The sequence below is a fragment of the Scomber scombrus genome, chromosome 17, assembly GCF_963691925.1.
Source record: "Scomber scombrus chromosome 17, fScoSco1.1, whole genome shotgun sequence".
NCBI classification, from domain to species: domain Eukaryota; kingdom Metazoa; phylum Chordata; class Actinopteri; order Scombriformes; family Scombridae; genus Scomber; species Scomber scombrus.
In genome coordinates this window covers 11,029,282-11,051,129 of record NC_084986.1, presented here as the reverse complement: position 1 = coordinate 11,051,129, position 21,848 = coordinate 11,029,282, and the positions used below count along the sequence as shown (strand labels likewise).

At 39.9% G+C, this 21,848-nt stretch overlaps 1 protein-coding gene across 1 annotated transcript in view; it reads left to right on the top strand.

The window, feature by feature from the left end:
- LOC133997289 (MAM domain-containing glycosylphosphatidylinositol anchor protein 2-like) overlaps positions 1-13,334 on the top strand; it is a 179,082-nt gene extending 165,748 nt beyond the window's left edge. The window contains exons 14-18 of the mRNA XM_062436852.1: positions 1,070-1,225; positions 5,368-5,529; positions 11,103-11,233; positions 11,823-11,923; positions 13,253-13,334. Of these exons, the coding sequence (XP_062292836.1) occupies positions 1,070-1,225; positions 5,368-5,529; positions 11,103-11,233; positions 11,823-11,923; positions 13,253-13,334 (632 nt within the window). The remainder of the gene's footprint in view (positions 1-1,069; positions 1,226-5,367; positions 5,530-11,102; positions 11,234-11,822; positions 11,924-13,252) is intronic.
- Positions 13,335-21,848: the final 8,514 nt, after the last annotated feature.

Sequence of the window (21,848 nt, the reverse complement as noted above, 5' to 3'; positions counted from 1 at the left end):
TCCACGTTTTAGACTTTGTAGCTACTTTGTAGCAACATCCATATCTTAAGCATCGTCTGTGGTCATCACTACAAGAAACACCTTTATTGGCCAAATATGTGGACACATACAAGAAAAATACACTTAATACTTTATATTAATTTCCCTCAAAGTCTTCATTACAAATATTATATGAATATGGACAGACATGGATGTAAACTGAAACTTGACTGGTTGGCAGAGGCATACAACCACAAGGCAGCATTGGCAAAACCCACAGTTTCATTCCCTCTTTGCACACTCCACTAGTTTAAAAATTGCAGTCAAAGGGGCGTGGGGAGCAACAGAGTAGAAAGGAGGGGGAGGGGGGGAGAAAGGAGAGAGGGAGAGCCAGTATATCCACCTGCATACCCACTACAGAGAAGATGGAGTGTGATAGAGGAGGAGGGAGGCGGTGTCAATTTTAAAAACTGATTACATGGAGTCCTTCTACAAAATATCCAAGGACAATCACCTCTTTTTTTTCCTTTTAATCTTGAAAAAAATGAGGTATTCAAAATCATTAGCAGTTCAACAAATAGGACCTTTTTTCATCTAGAAAAACTATGAATACCTTTAAAAAATATGATTTTCCAACCCATTTCAAACAAGCTTTGTATTCAGTTTAATATTATTTACTGAGGCAGTATGTGTGTGTGTTTTGGCTTTTATTGAATGCTATCCATCATGATTCAGTAGGGGGCTGTCATGGTATAGCCTCTAATATCCAGTTCTGATACACTTGCACACTCTGCTGTTGGAGGTTTTGAGGGTGCTGCACGTTCTCTGCAGAGACTTCCCTTCAGAACAAAACCAAAGTGCATGTCGCTGTCAGGGAGAGAGGTCACATCTTAATTGAGAAATTATGTTCACCAGATCATATGGTGTAATTAAGACATTCCTGTTGTATATTCCCCTGAGACACACACACATACGCGCTCCAGGAAACCTCATAAATATACATTTGGTGTCACACTTCACACATACTGTAGTACATACTTCTAGTCAGTGCAACTTCTCACTCTTTTGTAACAATGTGAACTGTCACCAGGAGAGTTCCACTGCAGCTTTGAGGAGGAGCCCATCTGCATGTTCACCCAGGACAAGAACGATGATTTCGATTGGACACGGCACAGTGCTGCTACCCGTGACACCAAGTATACACCCAACACCGGGCCCAGTGGTGACCGCAGTGGTTCCAAGCAGGGTAAGTAGTGCATTTGTTAAATTCCTCCTCCAAAGAATAATTTTCCAATCATACTGTAGCCTAAAAACCATAATGGCAGACCTGTTGAACTTTGAACGACTTTTGGTTTAAACACTGTGTTTGTCTGCTGCAAATGTTAGCATTTTCGGCTAACTATTTGAGTACCCACAGAAGCAACCTAGGTCAAGTAGTTTATCATTAGCTAATTAAATAGTTTTGGTTATTCAGTTGTTAATGTTAGAAAAAACATTGTTCAGGACTGGAACAAACAATGTGTAGTATTTCCCAACTGGTCCTGGATGCTAATAAATCAGATTTCAGGGTCATGTTCATGGGTGCCGCTCTTTGTTAGTGTTCAGGAAGTTTACACTGCAAATTCAGCCAAACTTACCAAAATATTGTCAGTTAGTCCTCATCATAAGTGCCTTTTCTTTTTGTAAAAGTGAAATATGAATATATTTGAATATAACTTATTGTTTTAAAAGATTACCATGAATTTTGAAGAGTAAATCTGCCTCTGTTAACATTGTAGACTGCATTATGTACTGTGCTAGAACAGAAAGCAGGAATCAGGTAGCAAATGGTCTGTTGATTGAGTCTTTAGATGGGTGATCAGTTCGGTGATTGTTTCATCTATTAATTATGACATTTGCTTTGCCATAACATGGCAGCACAACCAATGTTTGTGGCAGCCTCTCCCAGTACTTAGTAAAGACAGCGGGAAAGATCACTGGCTCCACTCTCTCCTCCCTGCTGGAGTCTTACTACCAACGCTGTGTTGGCAGAGTTTCTAGCATCACCAGAGACCCCCATCACTCGTCCTACAGCCTGTTTTCACTCCTGCCATCTGGGAGGAGATATAGGAGCATCAAAATCTGAGTAGGATGAGAAACAGCCTCTTCCCCCAGGCAGTCAGAATCATGAACATATTGTGCCCCCCGCAAGCACGCCCACTCCCCCTACTTACATGCCCTTATACTGGACAAGTAGGATGGACAATTACTGGTCCTTGTACCTGTTCTAATAGTAAATCAGTTGCTGCTGACAGTTTTAACACTGAGTGTGTCTTCTAGTTTATCTTTTCATATTTATGTGTTTAAGGTTCAAACCCCATACGAGTAAAACACTATTGTTCTTGTGTTTGATTATTTTTCTCCACTAAAAGTGTCTGAGGGTCATCAACCATAAGTCGAAAATTATTCAAAATTATTTTTGGAGGAACATATTAATAAGAATCACTGAAGAAAAATGTTTTCATCAATGAGCTCCCCAATGCATTTACTTTAAGGTAGCCAAGATGAGGTGTTATTTACTGGATGGAAATCTTTCTTGAATTTATGCTTTTTCCTGTATTCATTGTAATGATGAAACAAGTGTGTGATTGGTCTCGCTCCTTCTTTGAACAGAATCAAACGAGCTGAAGTGACTTTGCTGCTCACGGCTTTAATTTTGGCTGATTGAGCTGCTTCTTTCCGCTGAGCATGAAAAGGCTTGAACCAGCAAATTTCCACTTGCAGCTATATTATTGGAGATATATTGTCTATTTTTCTTTTGCACTGGTTTAAACTGGGAGGAACAACATTTCAGTTTCATGTATGCAAATACAGAATCTTGAATCTTGATATACAGAAGCTGCATGTCCAAATCATGCCTTAATATACTATTTATAGCAGTCACAGTTTTTGTTTACAGTAGAGCATTCATGTGTAGGTCATGAGAGCTGTAATAACATTTAAAACTATAAATTACCCATAGTGCAAGTTTGTATGTGTTCACCTAAGCGTTAGACCTGTCTCTGTCTGTCTTGTTAACACATGTTTGAGATACAATAGGCTTCAGCTCCCAAGACAATGAATAAGAACATACAGTATAGGTTTAGAAAATGCACTGATGTAATAGATAGTGGAGATATCAAATTATTTACAAACCAGTGAGCAAATTATAAAATTACGTTTCTCAGCTGGGGATTTATCTATTTGCTGAACAATCATAATGCAAAATTATGCGCCAATAAGAAAAAAAAAAAGTGTAAGGGATTATTTTTTCCAGCTGTCAGTATGGCTCTGAAAATATTGCACCTGCTCATTGGATTGGAAATACATTGGTTGAATACACACATTTAAATGGACACCACTCTGTTATTTCCCATGTAACCATGCATGAATACATAAACTCCCTCAGTACACAGGAAAACAGTGTAATTATACTGTTATTGCCAAATGACATGGAAAGATATAGAATAAGCAATTTGAATATGTTTTACTTTTATATACTAAACGTGACACTAAATGTGCCACTCAGTTTGGATCATTGAAATAAGTTGAGAAGATTCAAGTCTTCCTCACTGCATAATAGATGCTTTCAGCTGTACTCATTGTGTGACCAATTTCTTGATGTAGCACAATCCAACAATGAGCAGCCTTGATAATTTATTGTTAAGATAATCTTAAAACTGAGTCTCTGTTGCTGTTTCCATGGGTACCTGAATCCAGAGAAATGTGCACAGTATTTAGTATTCAATATGTTCGTTACATGTGCAGGCATTCAATATTCAGGAGTATGATGAATAAATAATTAACAAAATTGGATTTGTAGGAATCTAGCAAAGGATTTTATATGAATCCTGTGATGGAAGTTATCTGTGATAGAATATAAGTGCCCATTTAGGTGCTGTGGCACCAGCAGCAGCTGAAGCAGTAAATAATGCATTGGCTTTAATCACCTAATGGTTTCAAAATGTCCGGCATTTCATTACCAGCCCCATTCCTCTTTGCATATAATTATCTGATATGAGATTCAACTAAGGGAGATATTCTATTTGATTTTTGGCTGGAGGGGCATGGAGCGGCTCACCAGCTATCTTTCTTGTGCCTTTAGCAAAACAGAGATTGGCTTCAGATTATGTGGCTCAGACACAATTGGTTAGCTGTTTGACTCACTGCCGTCACTGCTGCTGTCCATGACTGTCAGACCAAGGGACCGTAAATGTAACCCATTGTTATCATCTCGATTTGCCCCAGGTTACTGCTATTAGTAAAAGGAGAACTGTTCTTTGTAGAAAGCTCTGCTCTTTATCTGTGATATGGAAGGTTTCATTCCCATCATGCTGTCACAGACTGGCTGGAAAAGGCAGCTGAGCTTGACCAAGGATGTCTCGCTTTTTCCGAGTGTTTACAGTGACAAATAATTTGTTGGTGTATCAGCAGGCAGTCAGAAATTAGTTGTTGTGGGATTTTGAACACTGCCAGACAAAAGCTTTTTTACTTTTCAAAGTGTGCACCCACTCTTTGTGCCGTTTCCCAGTGAGACACAATGACTTTGTCGTGTGTCCTGAGGATATTCACAATGTATATTCGATTAATACACTGTTCACTGTAAATACCGGATTTGTTGGGTAATTACTTTAAAGGAAAACTCATTTTTGTAGTTTTGGTGATCATTTCTAACATAATAACATTGTACTCACCAGTTTACTGCTGACAGCTGGCAACAGCGGAAGAACAAGAGTAGTCAGACAATCAAACAGGTTTTAAACAAACCCCCAGGCGGGCTGAACTTCTTTGGAAGAGAAAACAAAGGCAAAGAGAAAAAGTATCTTCCAAACTGTCAGTTTAACTTACTTTTAACGTGCCACACCTACGTGCAGCCAATTTGTAATCAGGGATTATTACCAATTCAGGGTACACTACCCTCTGTTTTGCCTCCAAAGTGGTTTAGATAATCTGGTTATACTAGTTTTATATCACATGTCAGATAATCTGACCGCTTTTCACCCGAATTTCATGCCCCATTGGACTTTGTTGTATTGATGTCGCCATTGATCTGGTTCCAAGATACCAGCTAACAACTTGTTGAGTACAATGTTAGCAGAACCAATGTACATAACAAGCCAAGTTGTAATAAGCCAGACTCTTCCTTTAAAGCTGTTCTTCCTTAAAAATGTAGATTGCAACTGTCTGTGGTAAATTTTAAAGTTGCAACTATGAAGAATCTGAATAGTTTATTACTTTTGCTTGCTAGTAAATCTTACCTGCAACAGCCTACATGTCTGTATGTATTCATGTCTTTATATGTGTGTCTATATATGCATATATATATATATATATGTATGTGTGTGTTTTTATGTGTCTCTATGCTTCAAGGTTTTTACATGTACATTGAGACATCAAGACCACGGAAGGAAGGGGACCAGGCACGGCTCGTAAGTCCGTTTTTCAACGTAGCGCCTAAAAACCCGTACGGTATCACCAACCCACCCGCCTACTGCTTTGGCTTCTTCTACCACATGTATGGAAAACACATAGGTAAGATACAGTACTCATACGCTTCATTGTCTTTAGTTTATAATAACAATCCTCCATGTTGCTTTTAGAAGTCATCCACCATATGTCCATCGTGGAAAAGATTGTGTTAATTTATACTCATTGTTTAATAGGTGATGGATGAAGAATACAACTATCACAAATTTTTGGAAGAATCTGTCATTGTTCTGTGCTTTTGGTTTTTTAAGAGGCAAAAGCAACTGAAAGTCAAATTGCTTAGTCAATTCACTGCTAAATGAAGGAGATCCATTCTTATGTGTGTAACAAAACACAGTCAGTAAGGAAACACCACAACAAATTTCATTTACCAAAGAAAGCCCATAATCAAGCATCTGTTGGACATCACAGTGGCTTTGAGACATAAATTGAGAGATGATATTCTTGAAATTGCTGTCCCCCGCTTATGTGTTTCACAGTGGGGTTTTCTGTTCTCTCTTGTGAACGAGCATTTGTTTGTGAGACAGGAAACAATGTAGTTGCTTTGAGGAAGGAAAAAAAGGGAAAATGGCAGCACTTTTTGCTGTAAGCAATAAAATTTCAATCATTTCCAGAGAGTTCGTCCCTGTGGCAAGTGAAGAAGGGAGTTTTGTGCTTTCTTGCTGAAATTTTGTGAGTGCTGCCGTTAGATGTTTCTAGCAAAAGGTATCTCGTTTTTGCAACAAACGTCTTTAGAGGTGTGTACAGAAATCGTGGGCATTAGCTCTTACATTCCTCTCTAAATGTAGATAACAGGCTTGTGTGGACCATTTGAAGATAGCAGAGCCATTGAAGGAGCACTCTGTTGCCTGTGTCTGACTCTTAGGCTTCCGTCACCAGGGACCCAATCAGAAGACCACAAGCACTCCTGCTCTGAGTGCTGTGTGTTTGTGTGGGCATTTGGGAGTAGTGGGCAAGATTGGAAATCCCGCACAAAAAACAGTGTTGAAGGAATCTAGTGGGGATTTCTGTGCCTAAGCTTCACCTTGTATCATTAGCTACTGCACAGGTTCATGAGGCAAGTGAAGGGCACCCCTGGCTGGGGTTAGAAGGTCATTTTGGTGTCTCAAGACAAACAAAACATTAATGTTAAAATCAATGCATTTTCCTCAAAAAGAAAAAAAATATCTAAATTCAAATGTCTATAACAGTTTGTATGAGCTTTAACAGAATGAGGTGCTCATGTATCATGTAGGAAATATGAGATAATTAAAACCTATTTAATTTGTCTCCTGTTATAAAATATGTCGGCAAGTCTTCCAAGACCATGATAGCATTTCAGGTGACGCCACATGTGGCCCTAAGCCAAAGGTATTGAAACTCCAGTCTGGTCTGACATCAGTGCATCGATCACCACATATTAATGGTCCAGTTCAAGCCATTTAAGTGCTTCTCTACCACTGCAGCTCTCACATTGGCCTCTACAGTTGTAACCATGCAGTAGGGGTCCTATGATGACACAGTAGCAACAAGACAAACTCACTAACACCAATGTGTCTCATATCACTGCACCGTTATATTATATCATTGCCCAAGCCACCAGATATCTCCCATTTTAATTAATCAAAGGCACCTCGCATAGCAAACATACGTGTCTTGTGGTAGGGATCATCATCTTTGACATTTGCGCCTTAAGAAAGCCAAGTGACTCTGTGATCTTGGCAGTCCTAAAAGTGTCTGGCATTAGTGATCAAAGTCTGTTAGATCACACCTGAAGCCCATTCTTGGTGATCCTTTCACCTGCAAAGCAAGTGTGGCATTTTAGGCTGACATGGGCAGTGACGGCCGTACGTTGCTGTCTGCGTCTGTCTTTTTGATACTACCATAAGGAGTTGCCAAAGCTGGAAATTTTCAAATCCTAAACTAAAGGGTTTTAAAAAGACAAATCACAAATGACACCAGACAAAGAGAGTGCACCATAGAAGTATCCACTTAACTAAAAATACTACTTCAATAAATTCAGCTTTAGCCAACAAAAAGTGAGCAAAAGAATAAAAAAAAAACCCCAAAAAACAGCAATAAAAGAAAAAGAGCGCATTGATGGTGAATAAACCAAAGAGTTCATTTTTGTGCTTGTTAAACTTGACATTCAATAAACTGTAAAATCACTACAGGCTGGCAACTGCACTCCTCTCTCTCTTTTTGATGACACATTTACAGCGAGTATTTGGCTCCATTTACCTCAGTATTCTAGTGAGACATTAGTCGTATCAACGCCATCTCCGCCCTCCACCTGCTCCGCTTCCATCTTCTGCTGGACCTGCTGCTCCCAACTCCAATCCACTTACTGGAGCGCTCTCTTATTTTTCTTCTTTTTTGCTATTTCTGAGTTTGGCGCCTTATATATTCTCTATAAGCAACAATGTTTGTGCATCTTATGTTGTTTCCTTTTTAAAATTCCCTTTGAAGTTAATTTAATGGGCCATTGCACTATTGCATTATTAATATAAACAGACCTAAAGATTAGTTTGTTGAGTATTTTTTCAGGTACAGTTCAACTGTAGTCTAAAAAGACTTTTGTTACTCTATTAGAAAGCATTGCTACAGTATGCATCATGACATTTAATTTCTTTTTCAAGCTTTGTGATCTGTCCCAGATATTAAATTATCTGCACAGATAGACAGCTAGAGGTAAGTGGGAAAATATTTTTTTTTATATAATTTGGGTGAAGTGACACTTTAACACCAAGTTGGCAAGCAAAACTCCATAAGGGCTGAAACTTAGCCAGGCTACGGTTCAGCTGTCCACAAACAGGCTGAGTGGAAGTGTCCAGGTGGGGGGGCCGGACCAAACATCTGGAGAGGTGGAGCAGAGGGAGGTGGAGAGAATATAAGGATAGAGGGCGACTCAGCGGGGAGATGAGAGCTCCTCCGGCTCCCTGCCGAGGTTGAGTAGGCCGTGACATTTCCAATTTGCTCAAATTGATCGCCAGCCAGACCCTCTCTTCCCTGCCCTCCCCGTCTGTGGTGAAGCCCATGCCCAGACTGTGGCGTGTTATGATGAATGGGCTAAATGTCAAGGACTTGAAACCCGGCTCAGATCCTCCATAGCTACGCTCCATTTAGTATTCTGCCTCTACGGCCATGAGAGAAACTTGCCCCTTAGCTCAGGAATGTTGGTTTGTGATATTCTGAAACCACTAAGGTGAACTTATAACAAATGTTCCAAACAATGTACGTTCACATACACTGTATACTTTTTAAATAGTTGAAAGCATTTCGTATTTAGAGCTGTGAGTCACAAAGCCATCTCCGCCGTGCAATGCCAGGAGTTTGATGCTCTCAGGGACTGCGCTTTTTAGGTGAGTCACAGTCAACTTATGGAAAGGCAGCACTGAAGGCCAGAATCAGTCAATAAGGAGTATTGCCTACGCACTGATGAAAACAGTGGCACAGGCTCAAAGAAACTCCTCCGTAGTTAGCTAGCAGGGGGATACCTGAGACAAGGTCATGCCTAATTACTGAATCACACATCAAAGTTTGCCTTTGCAGCCCGTGTCGCATTTGTTTATGGGATTATGTCTCTAGCAAAGCACACCAAGCAAGTCTGTTTAAAGCCTGACCTTCTGAGAAGCAATGGAGTCATCCTTTCATTAGCAAGGAGGGTGGTACTTCACCTCAATCCACCCCTCTCTCTCTCTCCCTCCTCTCTCTCTCTCTCTCTCTCTCTCTCTCTCTCTCTCTCTCTCTCTCTCTCTCTCTCTCTCTCTCTCTCTCTCTCTCTCTCTCTCTCTCTCTCTCTCTCTTTCTCTCCCATTTCTAGGAGCTATTTCTCACTTTTCACCACACTGACATCTTCATCTTCTCAGATCTTTTTAAATTCCACAGGTGTCTTCCACAGGTATTCCTCAAAAATAAAAATAAATACATTTTTAAAAAACGATACCAAAGAACATACAGCATATGCCATAGCTCAGGATGTGATGACACTGACATAACCACCTGTATCACGATGAGCAAAGGAAATGCAAGCCAGCCAGCTCAGCAAGAATCCTCCTATATCCAAAACACTTCAACGGAAGATGAAGCCGCGGGTCACGTTCTGTATAAGAGCTCATCTCTCACCAGGAAGATTGTGCTGTCGTGAGGGAAAATGTATACCATGCTGATGAGAGAATATGAACGTGGACATACAGTATAGCTTTCTCACAGAGATGGTTTTTCTAAGGGGGCTGTACAGTAATGAGGCACCTTGCTGAGGCAAAGATGCATCACAGCTGAGGGTGCAGTCGTATCACCACTAAGGTGCTGCTTTCCATACTACGGAAATTCATTTGACTTTAGAGCAGTGGTCCTACTGAGCGGCAGAATGCTTCTCTATGGTGTTGATGTTAACCCGGTTTGGGTCTTCAGATGCTGCTTTCTCTCTCTCTCTTCCTGCATGACGAATAAATAAAAAAGCCCAAACACAATCGGTATGTTTTGAGAAGAGGGTAAAGTAGTTGCACTCTGTGTCATCATCTGACAGTTTTATATCAAAGCCCAGGGCCAGGCAAGAGGTCTGGGGAGTCTTCAATTCAGACCTGGTATATAGTCTATTCTGTCTCAATAAGAGCCAGTATTTCTGTGTTATTGTACGGGTTATACGAATTCAGTTGAAATGGATCTGTCATATTACATTTTCAAATGTAGAGTTGGCTTAAGCTGTGAATTCCTAGTAGTTTCTTCACAGGAAATCCAGGTGAGATGAAAGGAAGCTGGAGTGGGCATAAATAGTTTGAAAGTAATGCTAAATGAGGGAGAACTGTCCTCCACAGGGGAATTATTTACACTCACCAAAAATTCTCATCACACTTTGCCCATTAGTGCTAATTAATTTGGATTATTATGAGCTAGAGAATAATTTATCTTGGCTTGCAGAACCTCAACTTAATAAATGTATCAATTCAAATGACCTGAGTTTAACCTTTGCCACGTCTCGGCTCTGCCTCGAATGCAGAAGAATACATGAATTTGAAATGCAGGAGACAGAGATGACTATTAAGCTTAAAATGTTTAAAAGTCTAGACCCAAATTCATCTGCGATTTTAAACTGGAATTCACTATGAAGCCTAAGTACTGTTTAAGGGCGGGTGGTATCTTGCATTGATTGCTAAAACATTCTGTAAGTACAAGAAAGATGGATGCAAGTTTGAAAATGACAGAAGGAGAGATAGAGAATAAAAATGTCCACAAGAGAGGGAGTGGGCGAGTATAAAAACAAAACAAAACTTAACTTTATTTGGTTTGTATTTCATTGTGGGTGCTCATTAAAACCTAAAGAAATACAGATGTACCTCTCAGCAGTGGATGGTATGCTCACACAGATTGTGTGCATTGCTGATGACTAAAAGATGGTGATGACTAAGTGTTCTTGTGTGCCGACAACCTACTTCTGTAAAATGTTACTATACTGTTGTTGGCGACTGGGAGGAATAATAAAAATGCACCAAGTTCAAGGTAATTCCCACGAAAACAGCCTTTGACATTATATAAAATCAGTCATGTTTATTTGCCTTGCCACCCAGAAGTAATCATGCCTCGGTACTGGTCCACAGCCCTGAAATTGGGAACCACTAACCTCTCTCTCCTTCATGCAGGGACTCTAAATGCCTTCCTAAAGCAGAAGGGCCAGACGACCTCCGAGGGTCTTGTATGGTCGCTAAGTGGTAACCAAGGTGACCGCTGGAAGCAGGCCAAAGTATGCATCCACCCAACAGCATCCTTCCAGGTAAGACCAAAAAAAACAAAACTTAATCAATTCAATACGCAGCAGCATTCCCCGTGTTGCCCTCTATTTTCCTCTCTGTGTTTGTATGGTGAAGTATTAGTTTCCTTGGGGGCGGCATATTGATGTAGCACTTCACAAGCCTTGATATTAAGCGGAGAAACGGATGGGATCCATAGTCATTTTTTGCAATTGAGAAAGCAATATCGCTCACGCTTTGCCATCAAGAAGCCTAGTCTTTGTGAGTAGCGAATATAGAACTGCAATATTCTCTATCATTTTTACGGCTGCAGTTTGTGGAAAGTAATTATAGTTTCGACTGTCTCTGTCTTTTTTTTGTTTGTTCCCACTCTCACTTCTAGCTGTTCCACCACTACAAGCATTCTTATCTTTAAAATTTTGTGAAATTAAAAACAGAAATAAACACTCACTTGCCACCTGCTGGTGCTTCTCATAAGGGGCAATTTAACTTAATTTACATTGTGTACTTTTCTATTTTGTTTTTCAGTCGTGCTAATTTTCTTGTTTTTGTGCTCCCTTCGAGCCTGAATATATAATAAGATAAACTTGTTTTTTGTTTTTCACTCTCTAGGTGGTACTCGAAGGTATCCGGGGACCAGGCATCGAGGGAGACATCGCCATTGATGACGTCACGTTGGAGGAAGGGGAGTGTCGAGACCCACCGCCCAGTAAGTACCACCACATTTACACCTTCCTCTGTCCCCTTTATCTGAACTCCAGTTTAGTACTACCTCACTGGGCACAGTCGAGATTTACGAGGGGGGATCTAATCTTAGACAGCTGCCAGTATTGAACTACCGTCTCACTCTGTGGTTGCCATAGCAACAGTGTTGTAATCGCACGGACAATAGCTGAGTGCTACGCTGGTGAACGCTGGCTGAGTGGAACACTGTAATTGCGCCTTAGGAACAAACAGAAGGTAAAAACAGAAAACAAGACAGAAAATGGCCTGCAATTGACAAGGTGATATTGGTCGGCAGACAAACACTGTTCCTTTGATTTAATTCCTGTTATTTATGGTCAAAGGGGCATAATTTCCACACGCTTCTCAAAGGTAGACATCCCTCTTAATAGTCCATAGATAAATCAGAGCAGTCTATTTTCATCTTTCATAGCATTGGTGGAAAATAACCAGGTGTCCGAACGAGACTCAGAGTCTATGATCTTGGTCTGCAACATATATTCTTTTTATTACTGCAAGATTATTATTTTAGTTATTTTTCATTTGGCTCCATTATGATTCAAAGCCACAACATTAATTCATTTGGAGTTATAGGAGTGGTCACCTAGGCTGAGGACAGAGCAATTCTATGAATTATGCAATTCAATCTCACATGATGAATCTTACATGACTTTATGTGATGTAAGAGGGCAAAATTGAGAAATATCTCATGAGGGCTGATGGGAGGTGACTTCTGACTGATGATTTTACCCAAGAAGAATGGTTCAGGGTAGCCGTTTCAGGATCCGCTCACACAGGTTAGTTCTGCCTTAAAGGGGTAGTTTGACATTTTGGAAGATGTGCTCGTTCACTTTCTTGCTACGAGTTGGATGAAAAGATTGATTCCACGTCCATAAAATATGAAACTGGAGCCAGAAGATGGTTAGTGTAGCTTAGCATGAAGAATGGAAACAAGAGGAATCAGCTCCTCTGAAGCTCATGATTTAACATTTTATGTCGTTTGTTTTGTCCATACAAAAATTGAAGTATAGCTTTACAGGAAATCAAGCTAGCTGTTTATCCCTGTTTCCAAGCTAAACTAGCCAAACCTATTCCTGACAGTAGGTTCATATTTAACAAGCAGATATGAAAGTGGTGCTGTGATTCATCTCGGACTCCCAGCAAGAAAGCAAAATATTCCCAAAATGTCAAACTGTTCCTTTAAACACTTGGCTCCTTAAATGTCCATGTTGTTGTGTCACTATGTACTGATAGTTCAGTACTGTATGTAATGTCACTAGTTCACATTGTATCTGTTTGTTTTCCTATTTAGATCTCAGCTCCAAGGTTCCTTCCACATCCTCCCATATATGGTTGCTATGCGTCACCTTGGTGATGACCCTCCTGGAAGGTCAGAGGTGACCCATCTCTTCGTCATCTCAGAGGCGCAAATTCAGACCCACCGTCTGTGAGCTATACCCTCGGCATCCAATCACCAAAGATTCATGCATCCTGAAAGCAGCAGGGGTCCCCTGATGGACAGCAGAGGGACCGAAATTAACGAATGAGAGAAAAAATATTGTGATAAAAAAGTTACACAAAAAGTAATAAAGAAGATGCGCTAATTTTTTAAAGAGACCTCTTTTACAGAACAACACTCCTCGGTGCAGGACTTGATACGTCTTTACGAGCACAAAGACAGGTGGGCGATGAATCAGCCTGGACTTTGGCGATAGAGTTCACAAGCGTCGAGGCAGGACAGTTTGTAAAGCACAAGAACAATTTTATGAAGTTACGAAAATATCTTTGGAAGGTGGCGGAATATAGACACTGCTGACTCTTTGAAGAGGAACAGGAAAGGAAATAACATTTCCCTGCTTACATGGAATCAGACCTTTCTCTGTGTATCTTTATCTTTATTTTCTTGCACCAGATGCCAATCACCAACACTTGTTTTTCACTCTAGCCCAGCCTCACGTCACACCTTGGCATTTCTTTATCTGCTTGGTGCTGTACTGTAGAAAAACAAGGACTCTGGCAACATTTAGTTCTGTCTGCTAACTCCCCTGTAGCTGCCTATGTATCTTTTAACACTGTGCTCACAAGTCCAAGTGGCCAACCGATGGTATGGCGGCAGAACAATAAACGCAGAAGAATCAGCAAAGGTGTAGACAGCCGGACTTGAGGTTGGAGAGAAGCTCGCGCAGTGGGATGAGGAGCTGAAATGAGAGGGAGAGGTGGAAAGAGAGCAGAGAGGAGAAGGGATGTGAGGAACAGGCAGAGAGTAGAGAGCAGGTCCAATAAGTGAGGCCTGACTCTAATATTCAGTCAGCGGTCCGCCTGTGGAACAGAAGCCACTTTACTTTCTGCCATGAAACAAAGTGCCTTCAGATTACAAACCGAATCGTGAGTCTGGGTGTTAATCAACATCGAACACATCTCTGTTCATGTTTCCTCTGATGGGCTATTTTCTACATGTTTCTTTTGCCCCACAAGTGCTGACGGGAGGGCATGCTTGTTCAGAGGGAGTATGGGGTTGTGCTACACCCGGATTTAACTCCTGATGGGACAGTTGCCTGTGTGTGTGTGTGTGTGTGTGTGTGTGTGTGTTTGTGTGTGTGTGTGTGTGTGTGTGTGTGTGTGTGTGTGTGTGTGTGTGTGTGTGTGTGTGTGTGTGTGTGTGTGCGCGTATGTGTGTGTGTCTGTGTGTGTGTGTGTGTGTGTGCATGCGCCTAAGCCTATGCCTATGCCTATGCGTAGTTCAATGTGAGGGCAGCCGACCAGGCAGAGCTGGTTGAACCTGAGCACAGGTTTGGAAACGAATGGGATTAAAACAAAAAAAACAGCAGCAACAGTGAAAGTGAGGCTCTGGATCTTTTTTTTTCTTTTTTTTTCAAAAAGATAGTAACATCATACAGAAGGATAAAGACACTTTGTTGAATGAATGCCCCACTCTCCTCCCATAATTCTCCCTCCCTGCGGGCGAGCATTTTTTAACAAAAAGAAAAGAACAACTGCTGAATAAAACACTGCGTTGTACAGGGAGGAGGAGAGTAGGAACTTTCTTTGGGACTGCAGGCTCTTCAATAGGGTGATGCACCTCGTCCCTATCCTCCACCATTTATATGGAACAATATGAGAATAAAAGATAATAATGACCACAATAATAGTCATGATATTTTATTACTCTAGCGAGAATGTTTCTCTGCTTTTACACAAACTGTGAAGATTGACTGTGGAAGATCTACCTGAGACCATAACCTTAACCAGCGGGGTTTTTAAAAAATGTATTGTAAAAAAGAGAAAACAAGAAAATGAAAAATTCCGTTCATTGTTGGTTATGACAAATGTTTTAAGGACTTGTGTCTTGTTTCTTATATTTTCTGTTGAAGATGACTTAACTTCCTTTCTCTTCTTGTTGTCTCCCTTGCATTGCTGAAGTATTCAAGCTGATGGAAGCATTAAGAAGTAAACCAATTTGGTAACTGTATAACTTGTAAATGTTAAAGAAGCTCTATTCAAAGGTTTATGATAAATGTTTTATGTTGGAGTACAGGAAGCACAACATACAGTTTAAGGTCTCAACATATACAGTAAAGTCCATTTTATATTTCTCTGCACATACGTGACCTATTCCCGCCAATTCAGGCTTGTTCACTTCTCTGAATTAAGTCCACGTTTAACAGCAAGTTGACCATTTTCTTCTTTTTACGTTCATATTTATAGTGCGACCAGAACACTGAAGAACATAAAGGGAGCTCAGTCGAGAGTATAAATGAATGAATGCAGACTGGGTGAAGAGTTGAATTTGGTGTTGTGGTTGTTCAGCATGTAGCCTCTTCTGTAGAAGCCTGGGTTGGTCAGAGTGGGTCGTGTACATGTGTGAGCATAAAGCTGTGTACAATAGGTGTGATAAGAAACTGATACATGTAAAGACGATAAATATGCTAAAGCAAAGCAGAGCAGAATGATGAGCATTTCAGGGCATCTTTACAATATCATTATGGTCTGTGAAATAATCACAGGTATTATCTGCTATCCATTTCAGTTTGAAGATTCATTTCTGTGTTTTTATTTCCTTAAGGCCCAGATCACAATGAATGTATGCAGTTCTGGGGGGAGTTGTTTTCTTACAGTCTTACTAGATGTAACGTTTTACTAAAACATAATGTTTTTTGTGTGCTTTTGATGATGACAACTTTCAGACTTTCATAGGTTGTTTTGGACACATAAAGAACATGAAATTTGTCTGACATTGACACAGACTTTGACATGGTTTCCAAAAATACAAGTGCAGATAAAGTATCCATTAGCCAGTCGCTATCCTCCTGAGGTATAGTAGGTAATGAAAAGTGCCAAAGTGCCCCATGTAGCTGTCATTGTTACTAAGTATGGATATGAGTTTCTTAAAATATTTTGGTAACTGTTCCTTTTACAGTCAACCTGAGCGTCTGGTCAATTAATGACAAGAAAGGAAATCAGCTTATAATAGCCTTTGGTACCTTTGGTATCACATTGGTATTTCTGTCAAAGGTTGAAATAGTTTGACATTTTAGAAAATACTCTAATTTGCTTTCTAGCAGAGAAGAAGATCGATACCACTCTCATATCTGTAGGCTACAGCAAATATGAAGCTATAGCCAGGAGCTAGCTTAGCTTAGCATAAAGACTAGAAACAGGGGGAAACAGGTAGTCTGGCTTGTCCATAAGGAGCAAAATCTGTTCACCAACACCTTTAAAGCTCAAATATTAGCACGTTAACTCTCTTTTGTTTAATCCAAAAACCAAGTCAAGTTGTGTTTCTACAGGAGGGATTTCACCATGAGGCTGCTAGGAAAACAGTGGAGACCACACCTGGCCAAAAACACAAATAAAATCGCAACTATAATAAATATACGACAGTATACAAATTTGTAAGGTTTAGAAAGAGCCACATTAGAGTCTTTATGCTAAGCTAAGATATCCCGCTGCTGGCTGTAGCCTTACATTTACAGGATATATGAGAGTGATCTTCTTATCTCAGCAAGAAAGCAAATATTTCTCAGAATCTTAACCAACCTATTGCTTAGAAATATAAGATTAAGTTTAAAAGTACACGTCACGACACACTGTTAATTTTTTTTATGAGTATGTTGGAATTACAATAACTTTATCCATGCAAAGAACGATGGCAGACCTCATTTTTCTGGTGTGTATTATAAAATTCTGGATACATTCATACATATCTTCAAAATGTTCATCTATGTGAAGAAAATGTCAAATTTTCCTGGAGCCGTGGCTGCAATTGGACACCAAAAGGACTCATTGTTTGTTTCAGTGGTATTACAGCTCTCACCACGTCCTTGATTTCCATTTCTGTGCAGTCCTCACACCCAGCGTCAGCCTCTGCCCTTTGTGTGCGTGAGGGATGGGAGCCTGGTGAGTAGCTTACACACTCAGCTCTCCTCTATTTATTGATAAAAGCCCTCTAAGCTACTTCAGAGTACAGTTGTAGGGGATTAACAGTTTTTGAATATGTAAACAGTCTTATGTGACACTTTTGGGGGGGTTTTTGTTACTCACTTCATTTTGACGATGAGAGGCGTCTCTGGCTGTGGAAGGCTGTGAAGTGCTCATAAACTAACAAGGAAAAATGAATTTGAGATGCTTCAAGCTTCTGACGTTGGTTTAGTTTTGAGCTGAGTGTGTCCGCATTGTCCAAACATCGCCAGGCACAGTACTGTGCTGAGCCTGAGGCATTTTGTGTGTGGTGTTATTCCCACCAGCACCCGTCAGATGTTTCTCACAGCAGTTTGATGCTCATGCGGGATTTCCAGTTGTTTGCCATAAATTTTAATGAGAGTGTTAAAAAAATAAAATAAAATAACAGTGCTACTTTTCTATTTGTGGTACATGGCAATCCATTAAATTCTTATAAACACTCTCAGATCATTATCAAACTCTTTTTTTGTTTTAGATTACCTGAAGCTTACAGGCTTGATTAATACTGAACATTATAAATGAGGTGTTTGGGTCAGATGTATTGCATTACATTTCACTGAGAATAAATACGTGTTTTGTATGGAGACTTTTCAGGTAGGTGGTGGAGGGGTGCAGTCAGCAGTACAGCAGTAAACAGACAAAAATAGTATTTTAATTTTAGAACGCCTTTTAATACTTTTGCAAAACATTAATTGTATATATTGGGTTTTAATTGAATTCAAAAGCAAAAATTAGGTATGGTAATGTCCCGCTGTTCCAAGGAAACAAACAATGGCTGATTTTACAGTGTGAATTCAACTAAGATTCTCTATAAATCTGTTCTGACAAATATATGAATGAATTATGCAGTTGTGCACGAATGTACCCAGTGATTAATACCATTAAAGTGGAGGTACTGTACCATTTAGGGATGTGGTCTTTCAGAGTTTGTGTGGGCTCTTGCTGCAGATTGAAGATAATTGCAGCAAGTTGCAGTATGTCGAAACAATTTCCCAGGTTCTTTGGTAAATTTGATTAAAACTATCCATGTGAGTAGAACCATGACCAGTTGCTGTGTAACAAAATGTAATTTAAAACAAAGTATTGCCTTAATACCCAGGAAGTGCATACTTTTAATATTATAAACTACAAGTGGAAAAGACCTTGCAAAGAAAGTGAAGTCCTGTAAACTCAGGCAGTTTCCAACTACAGTGTGGTTATTTTCAGTCATTTTTTCATTTTATCTATTCGGTTTCAGCTATAATTACCTGGTAATTTATTATTCTTAAAATGTATTTGACTGGTTAATCCCCAGTGCTTTGAGGGTCTCTAAAAGAAACAGTGCCAACATCTCTTTCTGACAGGAAATGTTCCCATTTTCTGTTTAACCTAAGAAGGGCTCTGTCACATTGTGCCATTCATTGCGCTATTTTAGCTCCACTAATAGCAATTCAGTTCCACTAGTGCAATATAATTGCAGCTGGTAGCCCCAATTATCACTATACACACCCAGCTTTCTTGGTATTGATTCAGCAAAGACAATTGATGCCAAGACGGGGGGAGATCATTGTGGTTAGGCACAACAGCACTAACTAATTGGCAGTCCCCGGGATCTTTGGCAGTCAGAAACGTGTTTATATGACGGATTTTGACAGGAACCAAATGTCTGCCATGTTAAACCTGAAACATTATCACTGTGTTGACTATTTTTAGGAGTCAAATTACCATTTTTAATGCGGTGAGCTTCTTTCATTTCCACACAGTGGCCAGGCAGTAGTGACTCACTAATTAACTGGAAAAGATAGACACATTTCAGTTATCTGATTTTATTTTGTCACAAAAGAGGCAGCATGTTGCTATTTGCTGCAGGGCTGCTCAGTGTGACATCTTTACCCACCCATTCACCCCCTCCCGGTCATACAGAGACCCCCGGAAACAGTGGCAATTGATGCTGTAATATCCAAGTTGTTGAGAAAGCTGTGTTTCAGTGATGTTATTTATCTTGTTCTGTGCCAACACCCTGTAATGATGACCTGTCACTCTTCTCTGTTTTGTGCTCTATATTTATATATGATCAGGCTTCTTTTTCACTGTATTTCTTTGGATTTATCACCCATTTTTTGTGCCATACCTGCAACTAATGAAAAAATAAAGAAAAGGAATATTTTATGTGCTGTGTCAAAAACATGGTGTTTTAGATTTTGCTATTGTACGCAGAGTAGAGTATAATAGGATAGAACAAACTGTCCTATATTATGTGATTATTGCTTTATCACAAATCTTTTTGTTTCTGTGGCTTACCTGTACTTGACACCTCTGTCCCCACAGTTTGTCAAAGGGAACGCCAGGTTATTCCCGCAGCGACCACCTGTCTCCCACTCAAAGGGCTGGAAACAAAAGCTTTTGTGTTGTGCAAATTGTTCTTTTGACAGCACTCCCCAGTTTGTGGTTCTTCTGAGGAGCTAGCATGCTTGCTCTCCCCTCTTCTACTCAAGAGTTGAGAGCATGTGAGTGATTGTGGCGACAAAAGACATCTGAGGCAAAGACGGAAGAATAACAATGGTGGCAGAGGGACTTGAAAGTCATCCAAAGGTTAGCCAGCAGGGGCCCGCCGAGTAAGAAAAGCTTATAAAGTGGCAGCCTGGGCAGCAGTTACTGTACACAGCCTGAAATGACTCTTCCAGGGCCGTCCACCTCTATAAAATGCTAAACATACCAGAAAAAGAAAGACAACACATGTTTTTCTCAAATTGTTGAATTATTCCTTTTTATCTAAAACCAGGAGCTGTGACTGTCTGCAAATATGCCTACAATCACCTTTAAAGCTCACTATTTACATACATACTTAAGTTATATTTGTAGTCCATGCACAGATAGAAATGTAAAAGCAACAGTTTGCTGTTTAAGGTGGAGTTGAGTGAGGTACAGGTTTATTCACCTACCCTCACAGTGATTTAAAGACTCCAGCAAGTGATGTGTCCACCAAGAAATACAACATAAAAAACACAAATTATCATATTTTCCATTTCTGTTTGTGTACCAATTAAACAGACAACAACAAGCTTTCCGCTATGGCTTGCTAGCAGCTTCAGTGCTCTAGCTCCATACTTAGAGCACGAGAATGGTATTAGTCTTCTCGAAATTCCCCAAAATGTCAAACTATTCTTTAAATGATTGTGCAAGATTGAGAATTATGTAAGTCTGCAGACCTGTTACACCACTACCACACAGTCTGTCCCTAAAAAAATAAAAAAGATGGTAGATCTCTTCTGATGCGCCAGGTTTACACCCTGTTTCGTCTCTGTCAACAACAGGCTGTGATTTAGTGAAAGCAGAGCGTCGCTCCCTGTGTTGCTACTGAGCTGTCAGGCTGTGAGGACACTGAACGGACTGCTGGTTAACCAGCTGTATGTATCACGGTCAAATCTGATGAGGGAAATGAATCTGTTACATTACAATTTGGAAATTCTGATATAACCTACAAGCTATTGTCATCTAAAAGTGGGAACAGGGCAGTTTTAATATATTAATAATTTCATTACATTTATGATGATGATTCATGGATTACAATGTCTAAGCTATTCATTTTATAATTGGTAAACAAACTGTGTATTATTAGCAATTTCACACAGGTATATTTAGGCCCAATCATGTTTTCAAGATGATTGTGGTTTTAATATACTGTTAACTTTGAATAAATATTGACTATATCATTATTTTATAACAAGACTGTGGGAAGTTTATGATTTGTGCATATGCATGTCTGAGGCAGTTCTAAATAGGAAGAAATTAATGTAATACCGATAGATCCCATATTTGTGCTTAAAACGTTCGTATGCACAGATATGTGTGTATGCGCTGTTTGTGAATGAGACCCGTTGTGATCATTTTCAAAAGGTATTTGAAATGCCAGGCTGTACTTTGTTGTTTATAAAATACCTCACAAATACAGAATACTTGATTGCAGATTGATCTGTTTATTCTGTTTTGACTTGTTCCACCACGGGGCCATGGTGTTGGGGCTAATAGCTACCCTCCTCTATACACTGAATTTTTCCAGAAGTAGAACCTACCAGTTGTGTTGTTTTTTTTAGCTTCGTACCCTGATGGAAAAGCGAGAGAGTGTTATTGTTTTATGAGATGCAGATTTTGTCATCAATCTCCCTTTAGCCTCAGGGCTTTCCTCAGGCTGCCCACTGATTTAGAGAAAGCTATGACTGTGTGTGTTTGTGTTGGACGTGTGATCGCCCATGTGTGAACGTTTGCGTGAACAGCAACAGCACAAGACAAAACATTGAGTTGTCTCAACAATATTTTGCAGTGACAACGTGTTTTTCCCCTGCGGTGCAATTGTGGGAATTTGTAGCTCTATGATGGGCAATCAGAAACATATGATGTCGTACTCTGCAGCTTTCACCTTTATTTCTCGGTTATTTGCCCTGCATGTTAACATAAATGGTGATGTAAGCCTCTTCA